Raw genomic sequence first — 17680 nt, 5'->3', positions numbered from 1 at the left:
TGTAATGACTCTTATTTTTACTTTTTCAGGCTGAATTTATTTCCCTTTGCTTTTCTTTCGCAGGATTTTTTTTAGTATCAAGTAAAAATCGCAATAAATTCAGTTTTCTCATACTCTGTTATGAAAAAGGAAAAATATCACATCATCATCACCATAATGTGATTCTTAAGCGGTAAATTCACCAAATCCTGTGTGCTTAAGAGTAGATCTTTGGTATATGTTTATGTTAAACTCCTTCGCATGTTGTATGTTAACTTGCTCATACAGCAAGAAGTAATGCATTAAATAAAATGCAAAAAAGTTGATTTTTATCCTTTGGAGTATTACAATGTCTGTCAACAACAGTTGCTGATACCTTAAAAAGGAAATGAGATAGTCATTTTTGAATCTGTCAGGTCACTATATACCACTTTAAAGTAAGCATGGTGACAGTAGTAGAGGGAGAGATATCATACCTATTGTTACTTGAATATGATAGATTGTACTGGTATACTCTTGTGTTCTTTTTAGAAAAAATGCCAAGTTGCCCAACAATGGGATGATACCCATAGGTAAGAATTCAAGTAAGCTTAAGATCGACATTGAAAGCGTATAATGAAAAGTTTACATCTTATATTATCAAAATGTTTATTGGATAACTTCACATATATTGAGTATTGTACCTTCGTGTAACAAAAAGAGACGCGTCATTCAACTTCAATCATGCTTGCTGATACTTATCACCATCTAAAAACCATAAAATACTAGAAAGTAATAAGTAGAGAGAGTATTTTTAGTTGGTAGTACGAGAAGACTACTGTGGGACTTCCCCCTTTCTATTTTTTATGTATTTTCTTTTTTCTTTGGGTCAACTTTTTATAACCTTTTGATGCAATTTTGACCTCAAATAATATTCCATCTTTAAACAATATAACAAAATGTTTAAAGCCTATAAAAATTTGCAAAAATGCAAGTAAGTAGTAAAAGGTACCTATTATTGCTTTATGCAAAAACACATGAGGTAATTTTCTAAATTTGCAATATCACGTAAACTTATATATTAAGAGGGGAAAAGTAAATTAATCTCTTAGTATAACTGGACTTGCGGCAATGACGGCAAACTAGAAAGGGGTTTTTTACAGGACGTTGAAACATGTGTATCTCAAGCTTCCAAATAAAGTATAGTTTGTAAAGGTTTAAAGGGGATAGCATTCTCATGCACATCAAAATTAGCTATAGATCTATCTAAAAAATCGAAACATCACCTCAAACTGTCTTCCACTAGTATTTTTTATATTTAAGGAGATTTTTCTCATGGTAGTGCAAAGATAACAAGCTTTACATAAGGGTATCCTCGTTAGAGATGGGCAAAAGACTGTGTTGAGCATCACTATTGGCAGACGCGTCCTTAAACCAGGATCATTATAATTGAAACCATCTTTAGGTAGCCTTTTTAATGCTATTGTTAAAATTGAATTAGGTACCAACAAGATGTTTTAGTAGGGCGGATGTCAAAGCAGCTAATATTGCGAAAGCCTACAGTCGTTCTCAAGTATTCTTTTATTGATTTATACACATCGCTGTAGTAATCAAAAGGCTTTTTGGAAGCGAGAAAAAATGAAATAAGGAGCTAGAGTTTGTTGGGCAATTATTTTTGCCTTGTGGATAAGTATAAATACACTGATGTCCATCATAAATCTTACACTGTTTTGGTTCTCAAAGATTGTAGAAAGAAGATTGATGGTTATTAAAAGCTTTTATTTTTTAGACCTAGATATGCTATCATACTCCACGGTACATGGTTATTTTCTTTCTTAAACTTACAGAGCTCTCAAAAGCCATGGTTTAAAAAAGTGATTGAATCAATTTCAATAACTTGGATGAATATTTATTTTCAATGAGCGAACCATTTTGAAAAAGCCGGGAGTAATGTGACTCTTTATTGGTTGATAGTGCGAGGTCGAACCTCACTATCTTGCAAGTGTCTTATAAAAATGGTATCAGATTCACGATCACGCTCACCTTCATCAAATGTATAGCTGCTTGCAATGGCTAGCATAGAACCATCAGGACTAAAAGCTAAACTAGCAATCTCTTCCGGATAACCAGGGTATTGTTTGACGCGTTTTCTATTAACACCATCCCAGATATTGACAAAGCAATCAGACCCACCAGATGCAAATGTACCGTATCTTTTATATATGAAAATGTTAGCATTTCTAAATCTACAAGAATATGATACCTACGTAGGATGGAACGCAAGGGCATTGACAGGATAAACTACTTCATTATCATAAATGACTTGTCTATGCGATTTGAATGCGTATTTCTTATCTTCACGTGATGATTCAAAGAATTCCAAAGCGACACGACCTTCAACTGATGAGCATGCAAAACCTTCAGCATTGGGCATCAATCGAATACATTTTAGCATGTATTTTAAGGTAGTGTCTCGCACTTGCCAAGGTTGACTCATGTTTCGAACATCATAAATATGAATACGTCTTCCTGCCATTGCTACGGCTAATTTATTGTTTAATAAATCCATACTGAACACCTTATCAGGTAAATTTACAGTTTGCTGACTTGATTGGCTTCTAGGATCCCATACTTGTATTGTCGCATCCCATGATCCACTATACAAACTGCCTACAAAGGGGGAAAATGTCAATAATTTGAAAGAAAATTTTGTATTTTTTTACTTGTCTCTGAACTCCACTCGACACAACGAACACCCTTTTCATGCTCACCAAGAACAGTCTCTGATCCTGTATTCAAGTCATGCCTAAAAAAATATTGTTTAGTGAACAACTTTTTAGAATTTATTACTTTACATTTTGACTTTCTTCTCTACGCTGCCACTAAAAGCAACTGAATTTTGTCCAAAACAACAGTCTAATAGAGCTGATTCACCTTCACTCTTGCAAATCAACTGGTTGGCAGTTGTATTATATAATCGTAATGTCTAAAAAAAAGTTAAAAACAAATATGAACCAAATCTATTTTTGCAATTACACTATCCCAAGAAGAAACAAGCAAATTCTTTGAATTATCTGGACTAAAGCAGATGTTGGTAATACCATCCGAGGGTAGATCATTAAGTTCAAATTGGTTAGGATCACTCATTGTAAGGTATATAAAAAAAAAGAAAGCGTGTAAATGAGTGAATTAAAAGAAAAGGGAGAATGAATGTGACTTTTAAGAGTCCAGTACCTTTTTTTTCGTGTTGCTACATTTGTTGCCAAATCAAGCAGTAATTTCATATATGCTCTGTTCCCTGTTTTCTTGTTGTTCATTAAAGTATAAAATATGGCTATAAATTCCTTTTTTTATAGGTCCTTTGATTATGGCATTTATCATGACTAAATGTTTGCACCTATTTAACGCGTCTTTCACATAAAATCATAACAAACATAGCTTTCTTTAGTCTAATATATCAATAATATAATAGCTTATGTACATATATATTCAGGTAGGGAAATAGCAATGTACTCATATGAAATGTTACATTAAAGAAACTGTCATTTTCATTGCTGCAACGGTTAAAGGTCTTATATGATTACGTCACAGAATGGATATTAGTACGCTCTTAGTTTCCCTCAGAATGAAACTGAATTTAAAAAACAAGTTCCAGAAGCTCGTTTCTTTCCCTCTTCAAAGTTAGCTTGTACTTCTCTTCTGTCTATTTAATAACGATGTCGCCCAGTAGAACAAACAATTACAGCATTAATGACACTAACTACACTTATCGTGAACAAGCCCCTTATTATGAAAAAGTAGTTACTATTCAGTTTAATTATGAGCTTTCATTTTGTTTTGATAACAAAGCGTAGTTGATCAACGCGCTAATTAGTGTCTTTATGAAGCTTACAGTGGGCTATAAAAGATGCCATTGCTAGTAACTTTTCAGCTAAAAGGATGATGATTGATTGCAGCCAGGTTAAGTTATCTGCTATTCGTGAAGTTTTTGATGAATCAATCAGTATATCATTGTATCAGTGACTTATGAAGAGAGCATGAGGAAAGCATATACGATCAAGTATTAAAGTTGTTAGTTATACAATGAAGGCTGTTCAAGTGTAAGCTATTTTAGTAGTTATCATTAGGTTGTCAAGTTTGATTCTTATAAAAATGTATTTCTCTTCCTTTTTAGTTATTATTATGAATAAAGACAATTTGAGCTTATACTTGGTGAAGAATGCGCCTTTATAACCAATAACTATATTAAACCATCATAATCAGTTATAGAGGTACTATTTTGGTCACACTAGAAGTAGATGAAAGAAAGTCATTATAAGCTTAATCGTAACATTAAACTCTTCTAGGATGGCCAAAAGCAATATAGAAAAATCAATTGACCAAAAACCTGAAGCTAGTTATAAAGATGAGGGTACTTTAATATTTTTAGAATACCTGTTTAAAACAATGTAAGGTTACTCCATAAAGCTTGTGATGAACTTAGGACTAATTTGGAAAATTTTGTGATAGTTACGTTTTCCATAACACACATTAGTGTATTCATGACGGAAAAACTATATTCAATAATCTTTTTTTGTCTACTTTTTTGAAGGCTGTTCTATCATTATTATCGAACGAATTTGAGGCCAGCAAAATTGATTTCTATGGTAGAAAATTTTGTTTGGAAACAATGTCTCACACTTTAAAAACAGTGAATATGATAACAGATGAAAGAATCATCTACAAGGCTGATGAAGTAATTAGAATGTACGGTTATAAAGGGTTATATACCTTATTACTAACTATAATTACGCAACTATATTATGAGATGTAGAAAAGCAACCAACTTTTGCGTGTGAAATCTGTCGCAAGTATTCTTTTGTTGAGCCATGGTATTCATTTCATGAAAAAATTATATATACCACCTTTTTAAGGTTGAAGATTTAAATTCATTTAATGATACGCTAGTATTATCTGTTCAACATTGCAGTATCTTTAGTAGCTAATATTTCCAAAAGAAAGTTTAGAACAAAAAAGAAGTATTTACTCAAAATACTATTTTTTAGCATGAAATACGAACATATTCAAAGATTTTATCAAAATGAGAAATTCAGCACAAAATTTGCATCCCTTCCATGCACGGTTGCTATTATTGCCTCTGTGGCTGTTAACTATATATACTAGACAGCCTGCCTAGAGAAGGAGTAATACGTATCATATACAAGCCCTCTTAAAAGAGCTTTACATTTTTTAGGAAAGGATCCGATGCAGCTTTAGTACTTTTTCTCTCTAGATTATTATGGCAATGCCATCACATTAAATAGCATACAAAAACATATCTTACTATCTGAATGCTATCTACATAGACTCTAGTAATGTTAACCGTATATAAAAGTAACCTAAAACAACATGTACTAACTGGTAGTAGAATAAAGACGGAAGCAGTACTATTCAATGAACAAGCTACGAGATTTCCATTTGGATCTACTGAAAAGCTAAAAATGATTTGAGCGACAACATCTTTTGGATAGGCAGTCATGGGTTCAATTGAAGGTTATTACGTAACAACAGTTATATTAAACCCAAATAAAAATTCCAAATACGGTATGCCACGTCAATGCTCTGTACATGTGCAACCTCTATTGAAGAAAAAGTCCGCACGGCATGCTGATGAACTTAAGGTTTATTGTCAAATAATTTCCATGAACACTTATAGCGAATGCTGACTATTGAGCAAGTTCCCGGTACAACTTTTTGCCGCTAAAAAGTATACTTTACATGAAACGCTTGTTAATTTTGTAGCCAAAATGATACTAGTGTAATAGTTCTCGAGCAATTGGTCATATCAATTATTTCTATGGGCATGGATTTGTACTGCATCAAACTTGATTCAAAAATGAGCAAATCATATCATATTACACCAAAGTTTCTTGGGTTTTCTGATAATAAACTCATGAAAAACTGTTGTATATTAAGATTCATGATGTTTGCCTGGTATTATTATGTGTATGTTTCGCATTTTAGTGTTCATTCTTTGTAAATCCAAAATAGGTACTGCAGTATATAATTTGATTCCGCGTCTCTTTCAATACACGTTGACTGTTTTTACATAAATTCACCGACATGAATTAATCTATTTCATTCGCTCTGTAAGCCCGATTGATTCTTTAAATAGCTTGTATTTGAAATTAACAGTACCAAAACGGATTATGTTGAACCGCTTTGATAGTTACCTAAAGAATAGACCTTTATTATGTTTGAAGGTTTATAGGGATTGTAAATGCACACTTATAAAAGTAAAACATATCGGACTCCAAAAGCTGTGATGTTTACGGATTAATATTTCACCCAAGTAATCTTCCCAAAAAATACAAATGCTTCGTTTTTTTAGAAATCAGTGAGCAATGAGAGTAGTGATTTATAAAGAGATAAAGGAAACTAAGAGAGAATAAAGGTAGAAGGGTATGCGTTGAAAAGTATTATGTATTATATTGAAGTATAGTCAATTTAATAAGTAGTCCATTGTATTAATAATCATTCTGCATATTTTTACGATTTGCTTTAAGCGATTTATAATATTAAATACTTTTAGAGTATTTAGTGTAACACAAGCATTATAATGCAATTATCCATTCTTTTTCCATTTCGGACTTGCAATGCTGCCTCCATATATAAAACCATGAAAGAAAAAACTTTTTACAAACTTTTCATAAAGCAATCAATCATGGTTTCAAACACTAAAGTCATTTTCTCTAAAGTCCCTACCACTTACCCTGAAGCTGGTGAACACATGAAGGTCGAAAGATCAGAAATTGATCTCAATGCCGATATCCCCCAAGGCAGCGTTTTGGTCAAAGTTTTATGCTTATCTGTCGATCCCTATATGCGTGGACGTATGAGAGACGAAAGCAAGAAATCCTATTCAGCCGCTTTCCCTCTTGGTCAACCTATGAACGGTCATGCAATGGGTGAGGTTCTCAAGTCGAGCAATGATAAGTTCAAAGTAGGCGATCTCGTCTACGGTATGCTTCCATTCGTTGAATATGCTGTTATTCCTGAACAATTCACTTCTTACATCGAAGTCAGAAATGAAGCCAAGTCTTCCGGTCTTCCTCTTACTAATTACATTGGTGTCCTTGGTATGCCTGGTATGACAGCTTACGTTGGGTAAATAAAATCAATGAAGGAAATGTAATACAATTAACTCATATGCATTGCACTTAGTTTAATCAAATTTGGAAAGCCCAAGAAGGGTGAAACACTGTATGTTTCAGCTGCCTCTGGCGCCGTTGGTCAATTAGTAGGCCAGATTGGTAAAATCCTTGGTTTATACGTCGTTGGCTCTGCTGGATCTGATGAAAAGGTAGAATACTTGAAAGAAATTGGCTTTGATGCTGCTTTCAATTATAAAACAAAAGATTCTGCTGAAGCTTTGAAAGAACTCTGTCCCAAGGGTATTGATATTTATTTTGAAAACGTTGGTGGTAAGATGCTTGAAGATGTCATCGACAATGCAAACACTTTTGCTAGAATTGTCTGCTGTGGTATGATCTCCCAATATAACCGTGAAAAACCAGAGCCTGTTCACAATCTCATACAAATTGTGGCCAAGAGTCTCGAGTTGCGTGGTTTCATTGTAAGCAACAGCCCTGAAATGGAAGAACCTTTCAGAAAAGAAATGACCGAATGGCTTCAAAGCGGTCAAATTAAATATCGTGAAACTATCGCCGAAGGTATTGAAAGCACTCCTGAAGCCCTCATTGATGTATTAAAGGGCAAGAACTTTGGCAAGCAAGTCGTTAAAGTTGCTGAGTTGTAAATAGAAATTTTATAAATAAATTCCAAGACATTCTTGATACAATTACTACTTTTCTTTTTTTCCTTTATGCCCGACCAAATTACGCTTAGTGATAAAAGTCGTAGATATGCTAAGATTGTCCCTAGTAGCAATATTTCAAATAATTCATCAAAAAAAAGAAAAAGCAGGAGGGCTTGGTATGATTACTAAAAGATCAAACAATTAAGGCTAATATTGTTAAAGTGATCTGTGTAGATCAAAAAAAGCAAAATGTGAAACCATAGAAGGATCCAAAACCTGCAGAAATTGCATATTGACAGAAAAGGGATGCACCTTCAATTTATAGTAAGTTTATACTAGACTCAACATATAACAACATCACTGAAGTTACACATATGAAAAGTGTTAAAAAAAGAGGACCACCAAAAGGGTTTTAAAAAATAAATGTAAAACAAAACGTTACAGAATAACTAATTGAATACAAGATATATAGCCTCTTTGACGGATAAACTAGGACGAATTGAAGATCTATTGGCAAAAATAGCTAATGATAAGCAAGACAATTTTGACACTGACAGTAACAACTCACAAGAAGACACTTCAAAACATGTGTCAAATCTTCAGGAAGAAGGAAACGGAAAAGACGCAATAGAAGAAAAAAATAATAATTCGCATGCGACTAGGAGAACATTTCAGACAGCTATTGAAAAAAGAAAATTTAGAGATGCTTTTAACAGATTCTTTCATCCTGCAGGCATACAAATGCAAACAAGAGAAAACTCGCAAATTTTGCATGTAAGAAAAGCAGAGACGATTGATCTAGACACAAATATAGATGCAGTGACGGATGCTATCGCAGCTGGACTTATTAATCCGGACGAGCCCATCAACTGTATAGAAGATTGGATTTGGAAAATAGCTGGCATTGATAAAGACTTGAGCGATAGATTGTTAAAAGTGTAAGAAACTTCATACTATGTCCTTGATGCTCTTTTTTATGCTTTTTATAGATACTTTGCTTATATTTACCCTTCTACACCAGTCATCAATAAAACGGCCTTTCTTCAAGAATATCGCAGGATTCGACCCCAGTTTCCTTTCGCGTTCCTACTGTTGTCAATATACCTCGCAGCACTAAAGTATATTGCAGTATGTCAAAGATTTGGTGATGCGGATAGCTTGAATAATAACGAATCCTGGAATATCCCTAGAGATTTAGCAGAGCGACTTAACACTAGGTTTCAAAAATATCGTAAATATAGGTATATACCTACTCTGTCTGTAGTACAGGCAACTATAATTGGAGAGCTTCAGCCTTTCAATTTTGATAGATGGACAGCAGGCTGGATTTTGAGTTATAGTGTAAGTATTTGAATATTTAAATATAAAAGTCTTAAAATATATTCATCGTTTAGCATAGTCTGTTAGGAAGGTATATTCTTTTGTCTGACATCTTCATATTTAATTTAAATATATTACAGTGCCAAGATTTAGGTTATCACAGATCAAGCGAAAAGTTAGATATCTCTCAAGAAGAAAAGGAAACAAGGCGCAGAGTATGGTGGTATGCGTACATGCAAGATTGCTGGTACTCTGCTGAGACTGGCAAACCGTTGACTATATTTGATGGGGTAAAAAAGATGGTCCGATTATCAAAATAAACGAGGTGTTAACAACATCCTAGGATTTTGATGAGATGTATCCATCAGAAGACGCCAGTTGGGACGAAATAATGGATATAATGACTGAAACTGATCAGCATCTACCTCGATTTCCTTCTTTAGACGAAGAGTCAGCAAATAAATGCAAATCAAAGACAGTACCTTTCTATCAGCCACTTATTCAAATGATCAGACTGTCAAGAATCCTAGCTATGGTTTTACAAAATCTATATACCCCTCAAGGAAAAACATATTGCGCTGAACATGGCAGTGATGCTATTGTTGGATACCTAGATACCGAACTATCTAAATGGAGAACTGCTCTTCCTCCTCTATTAGACATTTCCTCTGTTGATAGGTGGAGTACAGACGGTGTAAAGTTTGACGTTTTGCTTGCGATGCCAGGTATTTTGTTAAAGAGAAAACCTACTTTAAACTAAATGGCTAAAATCCATACAGGGCTCATTTCTATTTCTTATTATACTTTACTGATACTATTGCATCGCCCCTTTATTAGACAAGACACAGACGACACTAAAACAAAGCTTTCATCGCAGACCTCCTTAGCTATCTGTACTAGTGCAGCAGCGAGAATTATCGAAATAACAGACGGTATGAACTATCGTGATTTCCTGTGGGGATTTTCACTTTACTCTACTATAACTGCAACTTTGATCCACGTCTTTAATACACGAAGCTCAGACAAAACAACAGCAAAGGCAGCCAAGTCGAAACTTGTTCGAGCCCTTGCTGTCATCGATAAGTTAAATCTACTCTGGCCTGGAAAAGATGGGATGGAAAACCTTTTAAGAAAAAGAATTTTGAGCAGCAAGCTATGTGTGGAAGATCCAGAATTCGCTGAACAGTTAAAATCCCAACAACAAGTCGAACATTCACTACAAAGTAAAATACCGGGACTGATCAATAAAGATAACCAGGAAAATCTTTCAGCTGCAAATGAACCTGATCAAACGCTAAAAAGCTATTGGCTTCCTGAAAAGAAGGAAGAAGAACATGAATCTACAACATTCACAAAGGATTATAATTGGCTGGATCAACTCTATCTTCCTTCTCAGCAAGCTCCAAACGAAAATAATTACCTTATGCCAAACAGCGTAACAGGAAACAACAATATGCAGCATTTGATTGATATGAATGATTTATATTCAATCAGGCAATTTGGATTTAATACAACCAGCCACAATCCAATGTTCAGTCAAGCCCAACCTTTGCCCAATTTCAATAATACAAACATGCAGATTCCCTTTGATGCAACGTCTAATGTACAAAATGTCTCAGCCTTCAATCAACACACAGAGTTTCCGTTATTCAACTCCAATATGTCCTTTCCTTATGTACCATCTTTTGGTGATCAAAGCATTATCTTCAATTCAGATACAGAAGCAGCTACCAATTATCTTAACCTAGGCACTATTCCCAGTAGAAATATATCTACTGATCCTCTACTATTTCAAAACTCTGAAGGAATAACAACGAACTCATTCTGGGGCGTACCGAATGACATGAATACCGAAGATTGGTATGCTTTTTTGGCTCAAAATAAACTACAATAAATGGGGCTAGCTTTGTACTTGTAAAAAAAAAAAAAGCAGCTTGTATCATATTTATATATTTTGTACATGCGCACATAGAATAAACACCAAACGTTGTTTTCATTTAATACAGCCGACATGACTACTTTATTGATCACAAAGTTTAATATTTACACAAAAATACATAAACGCCCCTTGATCTCGTCAGTCATTTGCATTGGCATTTTTTATTTATTTAAAAGTTTGCTATCGTTTGGTGATATCCAAGACAATAACGATTTTGAGACATGACGATCACATAAAGGTAATTCGTATTGGATAAATTAGAAAACAAAAGATAGAATGTATGTTGTGAACATGTACATGCTTCAAAAGGGGATTCATACGTTTTTGTCTACAAATTTATCAAACACGTCTTGATTGGGAAACGTTTAGAATGTCTTTGGCTATTTATGAAACCATTGTTGAGACTGACTAAATAAAGCATTGGATATCAATCGATAGACATGCTACAACCTAAACTGTACCTCTTTGATCCAATTTTATGCCTAGTCTATATTCAGATTGTTCTTGACTCCTTCAACTGTAAATTTTACCTAAAAGATTAGATACAAAGATTTATTTTGAAAACCCTGTATGCGCTCTCCTTAAAAATGAGCAAGTGGATGTTGTATATTAGAAAAAGGAGCAGCTGTTAGGGAAGCAGCCTGGAGGAAAGACATACAGCACCCCCTTTCTATTTAAGGGTACCCTTTTTGGGCACCAAAAGCTCTGATATACAAATTTAGTATGCTTGTGTATCTATTCGAAAAGAAAAAATATCCATTTTTATGAATTCAAAAAGAGGTAGGGTGGTTTCTTTATTGTAGTTTAGTTATTCATTGATATAATCTCAAGTTCTTTGCCTTAAATATGTACATTTCATCTCAAGCTACTTCAACTACCACCTTTTTTTTTTTCAGAGTATTCCAAGTTCTTTATTATGCAGTGCACAGACATACACACAAAGTGAAAAGTGAACCAGGTTTATCATTTTTTTTTAATCATTCAATAAAAATGTACTTTTAAATTGCTGATGCTAGCCACAGTTCACATTTTGAATATTTATATTCTCTTTTTCTTCTGAAACGTATGCACTTGAGCGTCAAAGAGAAAAAAAAAAAATAGAAAGGAGAAAAAAGAAGCAAAGGGGGCGTTTTTTTTTATTGGATAATCATGACGAGCTAGCTTAAAAGGGGAAATATGCAAAACAAAAGAAAGATAAAAAAAAAAAGGACTTAATAGAACAGATCCAATGTTCACTGTCATCACCCTTTGTTGAAAGGCATTAAAAATAAAGGCAAGTGTTCAAAAGTGAAGTCTGTGTGCGCACGGTTCTCTTTAGTATAAAAATAGGTGATATGATTGGATGAATTTTAATGTTTTTATAAAAAAAAAGGGGGGGGGAAGGAAGAAAGAAAGAGAGAGAGAGAGATAGAGAAAGAGATCAGTTTATATAAACAGAGTATTTCAATATTTTTCTTTTATTTTATTTTTTTCCTTTTTTTTTTTATTGTAAATAAATGGATCTTTCTTGGTGTATTATGTGTGATTGTTATTGTGTTGAAGATAGTGTAGGTTGTTGATAAGAGCATTAAATGATAATAACAAAGATTAGTTGTATTGTTCAGAGTCTTGTCGTAAAAAGGATACCAATGAAAAGATCAGCATCATTATTTATACTCCTCCTTCATCGCCATTATTAGAACCCTTCTTGTCTTCTTTCAATCATCGTATTCACAATAAGTCATCCACTGTAAATAGCAATTCATCCAGTATATCAAACTATAGTTTATTATAAAAAATGAAGCACATATTAAAAAAAGATAAAACTTTTTCAGACTTTTATTTCTCGTAGTGTGTTTTTTTATTGCTTTTCTGTATAAGTTTACATAGGCTCAAGTGCCAGTGATGTCTAGTTTCGGTTGAGAATCCAACTTGGCAGTGTGGGCAATAATGCCAGCTATCGTTTGTAGATATGCTTGAATCATCTTGTTCTTCATCGATTGAACGAGTCTTTTTAGTGAATAAATGAATCAAGGGTAACATGATTAAAGTGCAAATAAAAGAATGGAAGGGGGGGTAAGGTGAAGGAATGAGAGAAAGAGGTAAAGAAAGAACAAAATAAAATTGTACTTTATTTATAGTTGAAGTGTAGATCATTTTAAACAAAGAAAAAACAAGTGTTAAAAATAGAAATTTCATTATGACAACATTCTTTACAGCCTTTTTTTTCTTTCCTTGTGTTTCTTTTTTAAATGAATCAACTACCAGCAGAGATTATGTTGTATATATTTTCTTTGCTTGCTGTTGATGATCTTGTTCAATTATTAAAATGGAGTAAAAGTGATCAATTAAAGATCTACTGCAAATCAATCTTGTTGAATCAAATCAAAGCACAAGCATGGCGACTTGATTTATACACCGCATCTGATTATTTTGCTCTTTTATGTAACAGGGACTTTGCTGTCCGTCCACCTGTCATTCAACTGTTCTGTATCTCTTTCAATGCCCATTCACTTGTCTTTGAAACCCATCAGTGTTCATCCCTGTTACAAGGATTAAGAGTCTATTGTCCATACTGGATCCACCTGTTCAGAGAAGACGATCAGCAAGGCGAACTGGACTTGATGAACTTGTCAGAGGATAAGATAATGATTAAAAAGGAACAGGCCAAGTTACAGCTCATTGTTTCATTCGATTGGTTTATTCAAAGAATGGGTATTCAATTGTCCTGATCATAATGTGCACTCTATTAATAAAGTACGCTTTTTATTTATAATCGATGGGAAGGAATAAAAATAAAAATGATTGTATTAAGTATGGATAATAAAATAATAAAGGCTAACCAGAGCCATCCTCTTTTACGATGTATTCGTTTCACATTCACATCTTGAATTTCAGAATAAGCCATGAACTGTATTTCACTATTCACAATGGATCAATACATGCTACATCACCCCTTCAGCCTCATTACCTAAAACTCGTAATACCAAACCACCAAGCGAATTTAGTAACACTCGTCAGTAACGTTGACCAGCCAAAGAAGAAGGGTATCAAAGCAAACCACCTGGACGAGGAAGAATCCAGAAAGACAAGGGACAATTCGAGTGAGTACGCGAGGGTCAAGAGAAGCACGCCGAGGACGAGACAGAGGCGTGAGGTACCGAGTGAGATGTTTTGGTTCAAGACTTCGTCCACAAATAGTGGATAATAAAACACGTTGAGGATCTCAAAGACATGATTCTTGGCCGATTCAAACACGATCGGTTCCGGTCGACCTTGAAGGTCCCTGAGGACCGCTCGATAATCTTCGGGTAGATGAATGCGTCTCTGGACATCTGGCGGCGCACAGTAGGTCTGATAGATTCGCTGGGCATTCTGCACCAGATCCTCTCTCGACAGCGATCGATCACTCCCCAGGGCGGTCGCTGTCGACGGATGGGGTGCGGTGGGATGGGCCGCAGGCGATTGGAGTAAATCCTCTGTGTCAGGTGTCTCACGATAGCTTCCCAGCCAGGGGTCCCCCTTTTTTTCCTTCTTCTCCTTCTCTGCGGCCGATTCGAGAAAACGTGAGAGTCGCTGTCGGTTGTGTCGGTCGAGGCTTTGGAGGTACGCTCGCCAGAGCTTTTCGTGTGTCTCGAGCTCCATCAGGAAACTCAGGTTTTGATCGACCCGTCGACGGCGTAGAAAGGCGGCAAAGTGTGATTGTGTGAGGGGGCTGTAGGTGTGAAGTCGCATCATTTGGTCTAGTACTGGCAGTCCATTCACTCGTAAATTGTAATCCTTAATTTCCTGCCACGCCTCCATGGGTGCAGACGCAAAGGGATCTCTGAATCCATACGTCTTCATAGAGCCGTGTGTGGATCGTGAAGGTTTTTGAATCATGGGCATGCCGCTCAAGTAGGGATTGGTGGAATGCAAATCAGTCAGTGGAATGGCTATCCCCGTTTGTACTTTTTCATCTTGTTGAATTTTACGAGAAAGGTCGTCTTCTAATGCTTTTTGTATTCCATATGCATGTAATCTACTGTTGGCTTGTCGAATGCTCCATCGATTCATAAATGTGTTGTTGTCTTTGTACATCTTGTAAGGAAGAAATAATAATAATAAAAAAAAAAAGAAAGTTAAATTTATAGAACTGGATGTGTAACATATAAAGGCACAATAAATTTTATTTTTCTATCCTAAAGAAAAATGAAAATCTAGAAGGAGAGAGAGAAGAGGAGGGGGGGGGGAGGGAAATAGAGATGAAGGATGGATATCTTTGAATTACTTTATGATGACTTGTAATCAAGAGCTTATTCATCCATCTCAATTAAAGGACATTAGCATTTTCAATTTGAATCTTGCACGTGTTGCCTATTTAACAATAACCCATATTTTTTGCATAGAAACATCACAGGAAGATAGCTCACTCTCCTTTTGGTTACCAAGTTTTGAGCACTCTAGGTTCGTAACGCATCATTTTACAGTGTTATTTATTCTGATCGCTTTGATGATTAAATCGAAATCCGACTTTCATTTGATTGGATTCTCTCATCACTTTCTTTAATAGTCGATAGTAGTCGACTCTTTTTATAGATGGTAGACTCCAATCGAGCTGTTTGACGGAGATTCAATACAATTTTTAATGAAACTTGAACTCCCCCGGTGCAAAAAAAAAGAATTTTTTTTTTTCTCTCTCACACAATCATGTCCACTTCAGCTGCTAAAATCATTAAACAAGTGCTTGCCAAAAATGGTCCAATGACAACTCAAAGCTTATATCAATACGTTCCTCAACATCCAGAACTACTTGTTTCAAAGTCATACTTGAAGAAGAAAGTTTTAACGACATTAGAAGGACAGGGCATTTTATATAAAAAAGTAAACCATCAAGCAGCCAATAAACCTATTTGGGAATGGCATTTTAAAAACGCTGAAGATGTAGAAAAATACAAGCATTTGTAAATTGTTTATTATTCCTAATGTGTATAGAATAAAAAAAAAAAAAAAGAAAAAAAAAAAAAGAAAAAAAAAAAAAAGTGGGGTTTGTTTACTACTGGATCATTTGAAGAAGACAACTTAAACCATAATGATCTATTTTATATGTGAGTTTTTTTAAAGATGAATAAAGAAGCCCATTACCTGACACCTGTGTAAATTCCGTCACTTGCTTTTCTTCTCTTGTCATCTTTGCATTCTCACTGACCAAAAACGTTTCCACCCGACTCGAGACGACCGTCATCCGAGACGTGTTTCGAGGGACCCAGAAGAGACGATCGACGCTTTGGACCGTCATCCAGCGATCCCAATCGGTCAAGACCGTCTCGGCCGGGACGAGTTCACCCTGAGGGTTGGTGGTATAATCACCCAAGGTGACCGGATGGTATCCATACTGCCGATAGACCACATCCTCTATGCCCTCGAGCTTCAATCGGTGGACCAACTGGACATAGTCCTGTGAGCTCTTTCTGGATCGTTCGGTGATGCTCGCGCCATGGACAGCGGCATCCACACTGAAATCGCCAGCGATCAAGATCGGGTGCTGGTCCTGGTCCGACGTCGCCTGGACAAAGGAGCGAAAGAGGGCCAGCTGAGCGAATCGAGTGCTGGACGCGAGGTGGGTGGTGTAGAGGTGGATGGGACGTTCGGGCATGAGGTCGATCAAGACATGGAGGGCGCCCTGGATCGAAAACCAATCCGACTGCTGTCCTCGGGGGTATTCCAGCACGTCCGACTGACGGATGGGGAAGCGAGAGAGGATCAAGAGACCGCCGTCGGCAGCCAAGTCCCAGGGGTACTTGTGGGGTGACTCGAGGTGATGATTGAATCCCATCCGTCGTGCGCTGCGGATCAAGCGGTCCTTGCGTCTGGAGGCAAAGGCATAGAGCTCCTGAAAGACAATGAGATCATAGTCGGCCAGAACGTATCGCTCCACATAGCTCAACCGTTCCTCCTTGTAATCCGACCAGTTGTTGCGAATCAGCGGCGGTCGCATCATCAGGTTCAGCGTCAGCACCCGTACGCTGCCCTCGGCTACCTTGTCGGCCACGGTCGGCTCAGGAAACGAGCCAGGAGCGAAAAAGACGGAGCAGAAGAGCAGGAAACTGAAGAGGATCAAGGCGAGTGAGGAAAAGCAGATGAGACCCAGCCGGTGACGAGCGACGAGGGGTGGCAGGGTCCAGCGGGGTATACGGTCTCGGATGGAATAATAGCAAGACCAGTAAGAGTGGCTGCTTTCGGTTCGGCTCAATAACGTGGATGGATAGCGAGAGAGGGTGGGTAGATAGATGGCTTGATGGGTGTTGAAACGAGGTATCTGACGTACCCAGTTATAGAAACGACCCCAGACGGTCTTTGCGGGCGGATAGAGTTCATAGGGAGGTGGGGCTGATTGTGTGCTGACTATACTGGATGCATACGAGTTTTGTGCTTGTAATCTGACTCTGGTAGGATGATAGTCTTCGTTCGTCTCGTTGTCTGTTTCACTGGTTTCATCTACATTGTCTTGATAAGGTTCATCAGGTATATCTATCTCTTCCTCATTTCTTTCTCTAGAATTCATTCTGTCTTTTTTTTTTTTAAAAAAAATTGTATTAAAAAAAAAAAAAAATAAAGAAAAAAGAAAAAGAGATGACTGAGCACTCTGATTATCCTTTTTTTCTTAATTCAGAAATCCAAAAATGGTTAAACAAAACACACTCCAC

The 17680-nt window shown here is 36.1% G+C and overlaps 8 protein-coding genes across 8 annotated transcripts; 5 read left to right on the top strand and 3 right to left on the bottom strand.

Moving 5' to 3' along the window:
• Positions 1–1918: 1918 nt before the first annotated feature.
• RO3G_07347 (uncharacterized protein) lies at positions 1919–3105 on the bottom strand (the record flags this gene model as incomplete). Its single annotated transcript, XM_067661937.1, has 5 exons — positions 1919–2171; positions 2226–2502; positions 2682–2764; positions 2814–2944; positions 2995–3105. The coding sequence occupies 5 exons, from the start codon at positions 3103–3105 to the stop codon at positions 1919–1921; spliced, it is 855 nt and encodes a 284-aa protein (XP_067518038.1).
• Positions 3106–4627: 1522 nt separating this feature from the next.
• Positions 4628–5121, top strand: RO3G_07346 (uncharacterized protein; the record flags this gene model as incomplete). Its single annotated transcript, XM_067661936.1, has 2 exons — positions 4628–4719; positions 5004–5121. The coding sequence occupies 2 exons, from the start codon at positions 4628–4630 to the stop codon at positions 5119–5121; spliced, it is 210 nt and encodes a 69-aa protein (XP_067518037.1).
• Positions 5122–6661: 1540 nt separating this feature from the next.
• RO3G_07345 (uncharacterized protein) lies at positions 6662–7756 on the top strand (the record flags this gene model as incomplete). The annotated part of the gene is made up of 2 exons (XM_067661935.1): positions 6662–7104; positions 7162–7756. 2 exons carry the CDS (start codon positions 6662–6664, stop codon positions 7754–7756), a joined length of 1038 nt encoding a protein of 345 aa, XP_067518036.1.
• A 1852-nt stretch (positions 7757–9608) lies between these two features.
• RO3G_07344 (uncharacterized protein) lies at positions 9609–10970 on the top strand (the record flags this gene model as incomplete). Its single annotated transcript, XM_067661934.1, has 2 exons — positions 9609–9770; positions 9954–10970. The coding sequence occupies 2 exons, from the start codon at positions 9609–9611 to the stop codon at positions 10968–10970; spliced, it is 1179 nt and encodes a 392-aa protein (XP_067518035.1).
• Positions 10971–12511: 1541 nt separating this feature from the next.
• Positions 12512–12917, top strand: RO3G_07343 (uncharacterized protein; the record flags this gene model as incomplete). Its single annotated transcript, XM_067661933.1, has 3 exons — positions 12512–12562; positions 12607–12744; positions 12885–12917. 3 exons carry the CDS (start codon positions 12512–12514, stop codon positions 12915–12917), a joined length of 222 nt encoding a protein of 73 aa, XP_067518034.1.
• A 329-nt stretch (positions 12918–13246) lies between these two features.
• RO3G_07342 (uncharacterized protein) lies at positions 13247–13726 on the top strand (the record flags this gene model as incomplete). The annotated part of the gene is made up of 1 exon (XM_067661932.1): positions 13247–13726. The coding sequence occupies one exon, from the start codon at positions 13247–13249 to the stop codon at positions 13724–13726; it is 480 nt and encodes a 159-aa protein (XP_067518033.1).
• Positions 13727–13764: 38 nt separating this feature from the next.
• RO3G_07341 (uncharacterized protein) lies at positions 13765–15050 on the bottom strand (the record flags this gene model as incomplete). The annotated part of the gene is made up of 2 exons (XM_067661931.1): positions 13765–13915; positions 13966–15050. The coding sequence occupies 2 exons, from the start codon at positions 15048–15050 to the stop codon at positions 13765–13767; spliced, it is 1236 nt and encodes a 411-aa protein (XP_067518032.1).
• Positions 15051–16029: 979 nt separating this feature from the next.
• On the bottom strand, positions 16030–17538 carry RO3G_07340 (uncharacterized protein; the record flags this gene model as incomplete). Its single annotated transcript, XM_067661930.1, has 2 exons — positions 16030–16070; positions 16119–17538. The coding sequence occupies 2 exons, from the start codon at positions 17536–17538 to the stop codon at positions 16030–16032; spliced, it is 1461 nt and encodes a 486-aa protein (XP_067518031.1).
• Between the last annotated feature and the right edge of the window lie 142 nt (positions 17539–17680).

Source organism: Rhizopus delemar, genomic scaffold (genome assembly GCF_000149305.1).
Source record: "Rhizopus delemar RA 99-880 supercont3.5 genomic scaffold, whole genome shotgun sequence".
In the NCBI taxonomy this organism is placed as follows: domain Eukaryota; kingdom Fungi; phylum Mucoromycota; class Mucoromycetes; order Mucorales; family Rhizopodaceae; genus Rhizopus; species Rhizopus delemar.
Note: the sequence above shows the minus strand (reverse complement) of the source record. Positions and strands in the feature narration are given on the sequence as shown.